We start from the raw sequence: 12,127 nt of genomic DNA, 5'->3' as shown, positions 1-12,127 counted from the left end.
ACATACCTAGGAAGTAATAAAATTAGAAAACGTATGTGGAGGGGCTCCTGGGTGGCTTAGTTGGTTAAGTGGTTGCTCTTGATCTCAATGCAGGTGATAATTTCAAGGTCACGAGATGGAGTCCTGTGTCAGGCTCCATGTTGAGCAGGGAGTCTGCTTGAGACTCACTCTCTCTCTCCCTATGCCCCTCCCCTGGCTCACACGTACATATACATGCATGTGCGCTCACCCACTCTCAAATAAATAAATCTTGGAAAGAAACAGAGAGAAAAGAAAATGTAGGTGGAAAATATAAATTGATCATGCAAACACATAATGCCACCTACTAAACTCAGCAATTTAAATATCCTTATAACATTATCCTTTCTCTCCTTTTTTCTTTTTTTTTTATAGAGAGGGAGAGAGAGAGACTCCTAAGGAGGCTGGCATGCCCAGCGCAGAGGTGCACTGGTGCGGCTCCATCTCACAACCCTGAGATCATGACCTGAGCAGAAATCAAGAGTTGGGACACAAGCAATTGAGTCAGTGGGGTGCTCCTTTTTCTCTTTAAGATCAAATTTTGTTCAGCCAAAGCTAGCAATGTTCAGCCTCAATACATACACATGTATAATGCACTTCTGTAATGAATACATTTCTGAAAATGAACCTTATGTCAAGGCATCATATAGACAGGTAAACACCATCTAATTTTTGTCCTCCATCCTTCCCTTTCCTCCAATTTAAAAAAGTAACCCATCGCAGAGCTCAGGAATCAAGAAAATGAGGTCCAAAAGGAAGCACATGGTCATGTTTACCTACCTGTGAGGACTCACATGAAACAGCTTGAGGGGATGGTGATCAACAGATAAAGGCCAAGGAGCATTAAGATATATTAGTTTTTCAAGGAATTCATTCAATAAACACCAAGTGGTGGGGACAAAAAGTTAGGAAGTGCACAGAAGGAAGAAAAAAGATAAGAAGGTAACACACTGAACTGGATTTCTATTTACAACTTTCTTTAAATTTGGGTCAATTGCAGTTTTAAAAAAACTATATATTTTAGGTTATAAGTCTATTTTAACTCATATAAGAGAAGTTACACATGCTCCCTATGAAACTGTAGATAAAGAACTGTGGATAGCATAGGTTGGAGGTCTGCTATCAAATCAGAGAATGCATAGCAAGACCACAACACAGTGCTGAACACAGAAAATGCTCAAAACTTATTAGCTCTTACTATTACACAAGAGTAACACAATCTCTTCCTGTTTTATTTTGTGAACATTTTATATACACACATATATATACATACACACACACACACACATACATACCGTGCCTTTTCAAGAAATTCAAATTTGGTAAAAATATGCACTGAACATGGTTCAGAAGTCCTAAGTTCTAATTTCAATATTAATTAGTTGAGTGACCTAAAGTAATAAAATTCTCAGTCTTAGATTCCTTACTTTGAATTAATAAAAAAGAGCACATATAGACTAAGAGGGGAAGATTCTACCTAAAGAACTGATTTGTAGCAATTAGGAAATCATTTATGCAACATGACTTTTCAGCAATTCCTTTATGTTATACATTTATGATTCTTGCTATCAATTTCTGATTTTTGGTAGCTTTGTCTTACACAATTCTCCTTTGCAGCCATGCAGCCCCTTCTCAAACAGAAAAAAGAGGGCCACAGCTATAATTACCAAGTTATTAAGTAAAATGATGTCCCACCCCCCCCCCAAAAAAAAACAGATACACCAACACCTAATGAAGTATACCAGACTTTGTATAATCTTGGACCTAGAAAAGCTAGGCAGGGTTTTTCCTATTAGCTGTGCCTCGAAATCAAAATTTTAGGAAATTATCATCTGATATACTCAAGTAATATATTTTTTTAACTATTTTATTTATTTATTTGACAGAGAGAGATCACAAGTAGGCAGAGAGGCAGGCAGAGAGGGAAGCAGGCTCCCTGCCGAGCAAAGAGCCCGATGTGGGGCTCAATCCCAGGACCCTGAGATCATGACCTGAGCTGAAGGCAGAGGCTTTAACCCACTGAGCCACCCAGGCGCCCCTCAAGTAATATTTTTTAAAGGTGAGTGGACACAGATAAAAATAAAGTGTATCAACTTTCTAAGGAATAGCCTTTGGAATTACCTGTACTGTTGCCTGAGGTCTAGCCAGAAGTAAAGCCTTTAACAGCCTGACTGGCAGAGACCCAGGCCTGAATATTAATGACACTGAATTCTCTTCTAGTCTTGCTTTGTCTTCCCTTAGCTTACTACTGGCATGATGACTGACAGCACAATAATGACTCTGGCATGACATCAGGTTCCCAAAACAGAATTCTCCTTTTCCAATTCTAATATCAAGGGCTGAGAAGGAGGGGAAAAGGCAGTGAAAAATACTCTCCTATCTCTATATATAGTTGTCATTTGGAACAACAAGCACATTTTGGCCTTACCACTCCCACAGAGACCTTGAAGTCTACAAGGGAGGTATGATATGCTTAAGTCATCCTCTCCACCACGACTGCCCTGGTCCAAGCTGCCCACACCCTCACCTAGGCTCCTGCAATAATAAATAGCCTTTGAACTGTTTATTCTGCTCTTTTCTCCGTAGTCCAACACACATCATATTACTCCTCACTCAAAACCCTCCAATGGCATCCTAACACACCTAGAATAAAATCTCCAATCCCTACCATGACCTACCTGGTCCTACATGTGCTGACTTCTACTCTCTCCAACCTGCTTTCAAGTGCTCTCCTTGCTCACTCCACCTCAGATAACACAGGGCATTCTTGCCATGTCTCGAGCACGACAAGCTCCTAGCATTTGCTATTCTCTATATATTCCTCCAGAATTTACATAGCCCATTCCCTCACTTCACTCAGGCTTCTGCTCACATGTCACCTCTTCACGGAGGCCTTCCCAGGCACATTATGTAAACTGACTGTACACTTCAATGGAGAAGAGAATTAAAAACTAAGAATTGGAGAACTGGCGGCCCACAAGACTGTCTGAGAAATGAGTAAGTATGCAGTGTGAAGATGAGTGGGGTTTTGAGTGAGCAAGACCACACCACTAATTACTGAAACGTGTCCTCCTTCATAACAACCCAAGTTTTCAAACTCAAAAAGGACAGATTTTGATGTTCTTATTTCCACAGAAAGCTCCAAACAAGGCCACCCTATTTATTACTATTATTCAGAATACAAAGCAGAGTGAGGTAGATGTGTTAACTAATCAGAATGAAGTAATAACTCAAACCAAAATTTGGTGTGGGCTATGTATCAAAAGGATTACTTGGAGGTTTCTGTTTTCAGGATGGCTGAAGAAGCTCCTAACAGACCCAAACCTCCTACAGATGGTAACTATAAACTCTGGACAAAAATACCCAGAAAGCAATTACCTGAAGGCACTGGACAGTGAACAGAGGATGGCAAATTCCAGAGAGGAGCTGAAATTTAGGAAGGAATGACCAACATGAGTAGAATCACCATTGCTTTTATCCTGACAGTAGGCCAGTCAGCAGCATATAGAACAGCTAAACTCACATACAACATCCAAGTCTTTTTTCTGGCCTGAGGAACAAGAGGAAAGAGTGGGAGTCAAAAACAGCCCTCAGAAAGAAAGGAGATTCCAGAAGAGAGCCAGATAGAGGGAGCTCTAAGTTCTATGTATAAACTATCCAGTCTCTGGCCCCCTCTAAGCCACATGTGCATGCTTGGTGCTGTCTGTAAGCCAACCAACAAAAGATAAAAGGATCAAACTCACGTTTGAGTTGCAGCTCAAGAGACAGAACTTGCAGTCTAAGTTCAACTGAAGAAATTGCTTGCAAAAACTAAAACATCAATACTTTTCAGAGAAATAAAACAAAACCCACAGTCTTCACAGTATAATATTCACACTCTACAAAACTATGTGATGTACCAAGAACCAGAAAAACATGACTCTCAAGAAAAAAGAAATTCAGTTAAATCTACCAAGTGACCTATATGTTGGAATCAGGAGACAAAGATGTTAAAGAAGCTATTATAATTATGTTCAATGAAATAAAAAGCATACTCAGAATGGAAAAAAAGAGATCTCAGCAGAGAAACAGAAACTATTATTTTAAAAAATGGATAGTCTGGAATTGAAAAATATATTTACAATTTAAAATTGATTGAATGAGCTTAACTGTAGAGATGACACAAAAGTCTGTGAACTTATCAATCAAGAAAAATGATCAAGGGTGCCTGGGTGGCTCAGTGGATTAAGCCACCGCCTTCAGCTCAGGTCAGGATCTCAGGGTCCTGGGATGGAGTCCCGCATCAGGCTCTCTGCTCAGCAGGGAGCCTGCTTCCTCCTCTCTCTCTCTCTCTGCCTGCCTCTCTGCCTACTTGTGATCTCTGTCAAATAAGTAAATAAAATCTTTAAAAAAAAAAAATAAAAATGATCAAAACTGCAGAATAGGAAAAAAAAGTTAAAAAAAAAATGAACAGACACTGAGAACTGTGGGACACAATCAAAATGTCTAATATACATATAATGGAGCCCCCAAAGGTGAGGAAAGAATGGAACAGAAAAAAATACCTGAATAAATAATGAAGTAAAAAATTTCCCAGTATATGCTAAAAAAAAATTGATAGATTTAAGCATCTTAGTGAATCCCAGTCAGAACACAAATCAAAGAAAACCATGCCAAGGCATATCATACTCAACCCACTGAAAAAAAATGTAAAAAAAAAAGTGTTGAAAGCACCCAGAGAAAAGAATATATTCCATATGGGAAACAAAAATTTGGAAACCACTGACATACCATCAGAAACAAGGGAGACCTGAAAACAGTGAAACAGCCTTAAGATGCAATGAAAGTGGTCATACCCGACCCAGTAAGGAGTTTTTGGAAGGACCAGCTTTCAAATCCCTTGGCATACTACTTCTCTCCATTTGACTTCCATTAGATAGTCTTTGTTGTTATGTTCCCAGAGCTAAGGAACCTGATTCAACTGCTTACGAAACAGGCAAGAGACAAAGCGGTCATCTACCATCACCACATCTGTTCAGCAGCCCCACACCATTCTGACAGCTACTTCAACTAATGGCACTTCTTCCATCTCTCTGGGTGGAGTCCAGGCCCTATCCTATTTGAACTGATGAGAATTAAAGCAATTGGGGCAAGAGTATCCAAGGCTGGTAGCAGTAAAGGTCACATATACTCTAAGCCATATCTAATTCAGTTTCCCTTGTTATCTAAATAATAGACAAGAATGAGGAATTTTAATATACATATACCAGTAGGCACCCCTAAGACAATCCCTCTCTACCAAAAACCTAGGGCTCAATAGATTTCATAGCCCACAGATATTTAGCATTTATGCCTAATGCTTAGATAAGAACCTGAGCACAAAAGAAGCACAAATTGTCCATCGTTTTCCGAAATGGTATGTGGGGTTCCTGGGTTGATTCAAAAATGCTGACTTCAAATCATTTTCTCTGAAGGACTGGAATCTGAGCGACTGCCTGGGAATCACCCTACTGTTAAGTTTATAAGGACCTGTTAATTATAACATAATGGATAAGGTACATCTGCATCCCGGGTAGCAAAACTACTCCACGACATCTCATTATAGTGCCATTTCTCCAGAGGGGAGAGAGCTGCCAGTCCCTCCTTGTTAATGTTGGCTCCATGCTAAGAGGCCAGCAATTCAACCACTGCCACCCCCCCCCCAAAAAACCTGCCTCTCTTAAATAGAAAATGGAGTCAAAATATTTAGAGAATACAGTGTTTTCTCCAGCTTGAAACTGTTTCTTCTTTTTCAGAAGAACTAAAAAACACTGGTACCGCTAATATGAGTAAGCTATTCAGAATGGCCTCCCATTTGGAAAGTTTCTGGCATTTTCCAACTAGGCATTGTATTATGGCAATGAGCTACCCAGTAATCAAAGAGGACTACTTATTTCCCACCAGAGTTAAAAGAAAGGATAATTTCAGTCACTGTTAACAAGGTGGTGTCGGCTTCTCTACATTCATACCAAATTCAAAGAAAACTCGGGAAAAATGGCAAACAAAAGCTGCTTTATTATTGTATTTGAGCAGCATCCACCTTTCATAGAACAAATGCTTTCTTTTTTTTAAATTTCAGTGACACTTAAAAAGTTGTAACGGAGAAAGAAAAAAGTGAAATTTATTCAGAAAGAAATCTATAAAGAAATCTTCCCATTCACAACACTTTTCTTAATATATAAGATAAATTCTGGAATCAAAAGTTTTTAGAACCCCACATAGTTTGAAGAGCCTCAGATTATAAATTCAATTAAAATTTAAAAAAAGAAAAGACTAGCAGTGGTTGAAAAAAATTTAAAACAAAGATTTGTACAGGAGAAGGTAAATGGTAACAGCTACAACACAAAGGGAAATTATGCAGAGGACAGACAAGGCCTTTACCAGTGAAGTGAATTAAAGTTGTTCATAGCACAGGCAGCATATCCATACTGCCTTCCATCTTCTTAGACATAAAGGGATAAGTAGGAGTCAAACAGTTACTGGGTACCTTTCTAGATTCCTTATTTGTATTATTTTATTTTCCTCTCTAAGCCTTAATTCAAAGAAGTTAACTCATCAAAGATCACAAAACTGACTACTTAATCCCAGGTCTCTATTACTCCAAAATTCATACTGCCCTATTATACCATGCTGCTGCTCAGGAAATATTTCACATGAATCAGTTTCTTACTGATACAATTTTAAAAACCAGTCTGGCACAAATATTCCCCTTCTAAACAGATTCTTCCTAAAAACTACATTAATTTTCTTTAGCAACCTTCTAATAATGCAGGGCCCATGGGAACTTCTGCCTGTCCTTGCTACCTTTTTCTGAAATGTATCTGTGCCACAGGATAAATAGGGGCAGTTTGTTTGCTTATGACATGCTCTAAGGCCTCACATTTAAGATAAATAGGTAATCTTCTAGATTGCTAAATTCATGCCAAAAGGTGGATAAACAACAAAGCTCAGAACTAAAGCCCTATCCTACCATTATCTTTCCTGTAAAATATGGCATCCAAATCATGACAGAAAGAACAGAAAGAACTCTGAGAGACCAGGACCTCCAACTCCCAAATATTTCAAAACCCAACTCCAATCTTCAAAAAAACCTCTACAATATTCTGATAAATAGTCTTCTTGCTAAGTATGGAAGGTGATTAAAGCTGCAGCTTCTGCAATCAGACAACACTGAAGCTCAGTTTGTCTGTGACTTGTCATGATTATGACCTTGGGCAAAAAGTTAACCTCTTGAAGCCTCAGTTTCCATAGAGATAAGGAGAAGAAACCATAATAATGATGTAAGTTTATAAATCCTAAATTACACTGCCTGGGTCATACGCACTTCCTAAGCATTAGTTTTGTCATCATCATTTGCATGAACATCTTTGTTATGACATGGAAGACATCAACAGGGTAACTGAAGGGCTTTTGTAAATCTTCATGGGGCCAATATTGATTTCAGTTTTGGAGAGTCTTAGGAGATTTAGGAAGTGAGTAGCAGAGATGGAACTGGCAAAGCCTGAAAGGACTGAAAAAGAAGCAAGTACAAATTCCACAGGGAAAGGAAATCTGTACAGTTTAAAAAAAAAATGTATCTACAAAGACTTACATTATATATATTTGGAAAAGGGATTACAAGTGAAACACTATCTCATGCAGTAAAACAAACTGCTCATTTTTCTATTACCATGATAGGGACGCCAATGTCAGGCCACAGAAGGTCCTCCGACGGTAGCTTGGGCGAATTCCATACCACCACTACCTTGTTCAGGTAAGGGAGGCCATTCAGTCTCTCTAGAGAGTTCATAAGCACTTCCTCCCGCTCATAGGTCAACATCACCACTGTGAACTGCTCTCGTGGAACATTCCCTCCAAGTGCTGCCTGAAACTCCTTGCCAGAACCCCCAGCTCCACCACCAATAGGCCGAAATCCAGTCCCTGAGCCCAAGAATTTGGCTTCTGAGGGCAACACAGGGTCAAAGGGTGTGTGGGGGAACAGATGGAAAGGCCCTGGAGCAGAGTTCCAGCTGCGGTAAAAATCAGTGACAGTCAACGTAAAGTTGCGGAGGTATTTGGGTGAGGCATAAGGCGGCTCCGTCTCTACTGGCCCCAGGTCCAGGTCCCCGTTGTCGGCCATGTTAGGGTCAGTTCCAGCCGCCTTGCCTGACCGATGGGGGATCTCAGCGGCTGCCTCTTCCCGGATGGGAGCAGCTGGGATCTGTATGCGAGTCCTAATCATAGCCAGCACGGTATTAAAAATACTGTCAGCGGTTGAGAAGTAAGTCTCCCAGAGAAAGCGGCCTTGCCGCCGCATAGCCAGCAGATCACTATCTGAGAGGCTTCGTAACAGAAAATGAACCTCAGTAACGCGTGGCTTGGGTACCACCAGGGCAGCCTCATTCCACTGCAGCATGTCCTGGTAAGGAAGCTGTACCTGCTCCCCCAGCACAACTGGGACAGCACCGACTTCCAGGGCTTCAAAGAGCCGTGTTGCACACCCAGATGAAATAACCAAGTGAGGGTCCCCAGGAGTGATAATGAGGGCAAAGGTGGAAAGCTTCAGCAATTCCAAGCGGTCCTCACGCTCACCACACAGTGCCCACTCAGTAGGCAGACTGGGCTTCGGCTGGTTTTTGCAAGTAAATTCTACCAGGACCTGATCTAGCCTGCTGTCCTGTACAGCCTTTAAGGTGGCAATGATTCGATCATCATAGTCAGCTGGGGGGTCACCTTCCATTTCTTCTTCAAAGGAGCGGGCCTCCTGAAGGCTGGACCTCAGTGATTCAATCTTCTCACCCTGGAAGGTGAAAAGATATTTCCGTTTAACTGGCACCTGTGGTGGGATTTCCATGAAGTTGGGCTCCGACATGGCATGGACTAGTGGCGACACTACCAAATCAAAGCCAGGTCTGTATTGGGAAGCATAGAAAGTAGACTGAGCCACCATGGCACGGCCTGTACTGACATTATATAGTAAGTTCTGTGTATCTGACTTCCGCGACAGATTGATGATGACATGGTTGTGTCCATCTGTCCGCCAATGTGGTAGGGAATAGAGCTGCTTCTCAAGTTCGGCAGGCCGAAGAAGTACTGGCTCCTGTATTTCTCCCACTAATATCACATAAAGGCAGGCAATGTCTGCATTTTCTGTAACATATACATTGGCTCGTGCTGTAGCTTGAAAAGCCTGCTTGACTAAGGGATCCAGGTAGCTGCCAAAGGCAAACTGGTCACTGTCATACACATAGACTGGAAAACCGGAGGTGAGAGGACAACGAGAATAATCAAAACAATTGTGAAGCCGGCATCCCCGTATGACCTTTGGGGGAGGAAGACCAGCATCATCCTTCTCTGGAAGGAGCCGGATAGGCAGAGAAAGTTTGGGCTGATTCTGAGCCATCAGCTCTTTATACGAGTGCTCAGTCTGGCTAATGACATTCTTGAGCTGAAGCAGGTCCTGCTTGGCATTCTCAATACTCTTCTTACAGGCTTCAATCTTCAGATTCAGCTTGGCAATTTCACTGTTCAGCTCTTGCCGCTTGGCTTCCAGCTGCAAGAGCTCCTCACTCACAGACTCACGAATCCGGCAAAGATCCAACACGTGCTTTACCTCGCAGAGTTCGTTACCAGCCCTTGGGCCAAAAATTCGCTTGCCGGCCTCATCAGCCTCATCCAGAGTGGTGAGATAATAGTGAGCAATGAGGGGGAAGAAAACCAGAATAATGAAGAGCGTAAAACTGAGCCATGTGAGTCGGATCCGGTTGGACCACCGTAACATACAGGTTTGACCTCCATTCCCCACTCCCCCATTCCGCAACATGGTATAGCCCGTCATGAGTTCCTGTGTGGCTTTTGCCCCCTCTAGTCACGTTGGGTCACTCGCCATAACCATGAGTTTCTAGTAAACAAACTCAATCTCTTTTGACTCACACCTTTCTGTTAAGAGTTAGTGTGCTCCCTCTACAAGGCACGGAATAAAATGGAAATTTCATTTTCCTCAGCTGTAACTGAAATGGTCTCTGACCTTATTCCAGCAGATTTTAAGTTCTGATTGCTGACCAGTGGACATGTCCTTACTCTTTAATGAATGGTAAAAGGTACCATATTGTTGATGAGATGAAAAGGAGAAGGTCCCTGATGATGAAAACCAGGAAAAACAACCTGGAATCAGACAGACTTTTTCAACTGCCATAGCTCTTGTTCCTCGATTTTGCTGACCAACAAATACACATAGTTACTATTCACAGTTATAAAGTAGCTGGTTAGAACAGAAAGAAATGCCAGCCTCTTATCGATGCCATTGCCAACAATCAGGCCTGCAAAAAAAAAAAAAAAAAAACCATGTCAGTCTTGAAAAGATTATGTCCAACAACCCCGCCTTCCCTCATGTTTCTAGAAAATGCTTCTATCTTAAAAGGTAAAGGAACAGCTGGAACATTGGGCATGTGTCTCATAGAACATTTGAAGTTCAGTGTAGTTGCCTTCGGTATGGATATTTTCCTTGTGGTTAATAAGAAATGGATAAGGATAAGTGTCCAAAAATAGCCTCAGATTTTATACACACAGATATACATACCCCTTCCTCCTATTTAACTGGATATAAAGCAGAATAAGAGCTCTATAAAATGAAGATCAACCACATTCAACAGAGTACAAAGATGTCTGCAACAATTTTTATTCAAGACTGAAGCAGCATCTTTAGATGGAGAAACACCACCTTATCCAGCCTTGATAGCCAGTTCTACTCCTAAGAGGAGTCTCTTTTTGAATTACTTAGAAAAAAAAAAAAGACTCTGAGAAGCTCAATGTTTTATATTCAGAGTTGAAACGAGAATTCTTTTGATCTCTACCCAGTAGTAGGTGCATTAATCCAGAGACAAAATGTATTTCCCAGGTTGCTTCTCATTTATCTTCTGCTAGCAGACATCATGTGCTCCTTCTTAAAATATAAATAGTAATTTGGTCTTTTAGAAAGACTACTATACTTAGAAATGAGGGCCATTATTTCTTCTCCTTTGGAGACAGATTTGCTATCAAACTTTATACCTCAGTTTCCTAATCTCCCAAAATGAGAGAAGTGTACTGAGACAGAAACAATATATTGTGTTGCTATGACAAGAAAGGACAGAGGATGTTAGAATACTTTCAGCTAATAAATCTTAAAACAACATTCCCACTCCTGTTCATTTACCAACTTTAAAGCTACAAAAGCTTTTCACTTCTTTCATCTCAAACTTAACAAATGTAGAACTGAACTCCTAATATTCTGTGCCAAAGAATACTCCCAATTTCTTCCATTCATTTTCTCCAAAAAGTATTTATCATACTTTTGACATGTCTGAGACATGTTCAGTATAGCTGGGAGAAGGTAGAATGCAAAATAAGCTTTGAGGGAACCTCCTTTAAGCTAAGATATAAGATGTAAACGAACAGCAAGGATATTACTACAAGGTAGGATAATGTACATAACCCATCAACAGGTCTCATTTCACAATCCTCTCTAGCTTCTATGTTTGGTATAAAATTAATAAAGTCTGGATACAGTTCTCTCTCCTTTAAACAAAAAAAGTTGCCAATATTAATAAAAGGCTTGAGTAAGTAGAACAAGAGATACAGACAACAGAAAACCAAACTATTGATCACAAAAAATTTGTGATTAAATTTGGTGGATCAAACCTTGGATAATTAACAACTAATAAGCAAATACCCCAGAGAATGTTAAGTCAGTATTTCTAAAGTACTATCCTTCTAATTCAAATGTTAAAAACTCTCTGTTTCCAAAAAAATACTCTATGCACCTTACAATCAGATTATAACAAAGAAAGAAGAAATGGAGGAAATAAAGGAATTCATAATCAAGGAAATTCAGTTGATTCATTCCCTCCTTACCATGTGTTTCTGGATCCTTTCATCTCTAACTCATGCAGCATTTTACTTCAGTATACAGTTTCTTGAAATAGTGAACTCCAGGTCCCAGGGCTTGCTCTCCTGATAGAAAATAGAAAAGTGACATGCCATTAGAAAAACACTTAATACTGGGCAGCCTGGGTGGCTCAGACAGTTAAGCTTATGATCGGCATAAGTCATGATCCCAGGGTCCTGTGATTGA

General features: G+C 40.4%; 1 protein-coding gene across 10 annotated transcripts in view; it reads right to left on the bottom strand.

Annotated features, from left to right (window-relative positions):
• EXTL3 (exostosin like glycosyltransferase 3) overlaps positions 1–12,127 on the bottom strand; it is a 142,558-nt gene that overhangs the window by 26,350 nt on the left and 104,081 nt on the right. For all 10 annotated transcript variants that reach the window (XM_082726869.1, XM_082726876.1, XM_082726870.1 and 7 more), the window contains 2 exons: positions 11,908–12,006; positions 7,706–10,334 (listed from right to left, as the gene is read on the bottom strand). In XM_082726869.1, the coding sequence (XP_082582995.1) occupies positions 7,706–9,853 (2,148 nt within the window). In that variant the 5' untranslated portion in view covers positions 9,854–10,334; positions 11,908–12,006. The remainder of the gene's footprint in view (positions 1–7,705; positions 10,335–11,907; positions 12,007–12,127) is intronic.

Source organism: Mustela nivalis (genome assembly GCF_964662115.1).
Source record: "Mustela nivalis genome assembly, chromosome: 4".
NCBI classification, from domain to species: domain Eukaryota; kingdom Metazoa; phylum Chordata; class Mammalia; order Carnivora; family Mustelidae; genus Mustela; species Mustela nivalis.
Note: the sequence above shows the minus strand (reverse complement) of the source record. Positions and strands in the feature narration are given on the sequence as shown.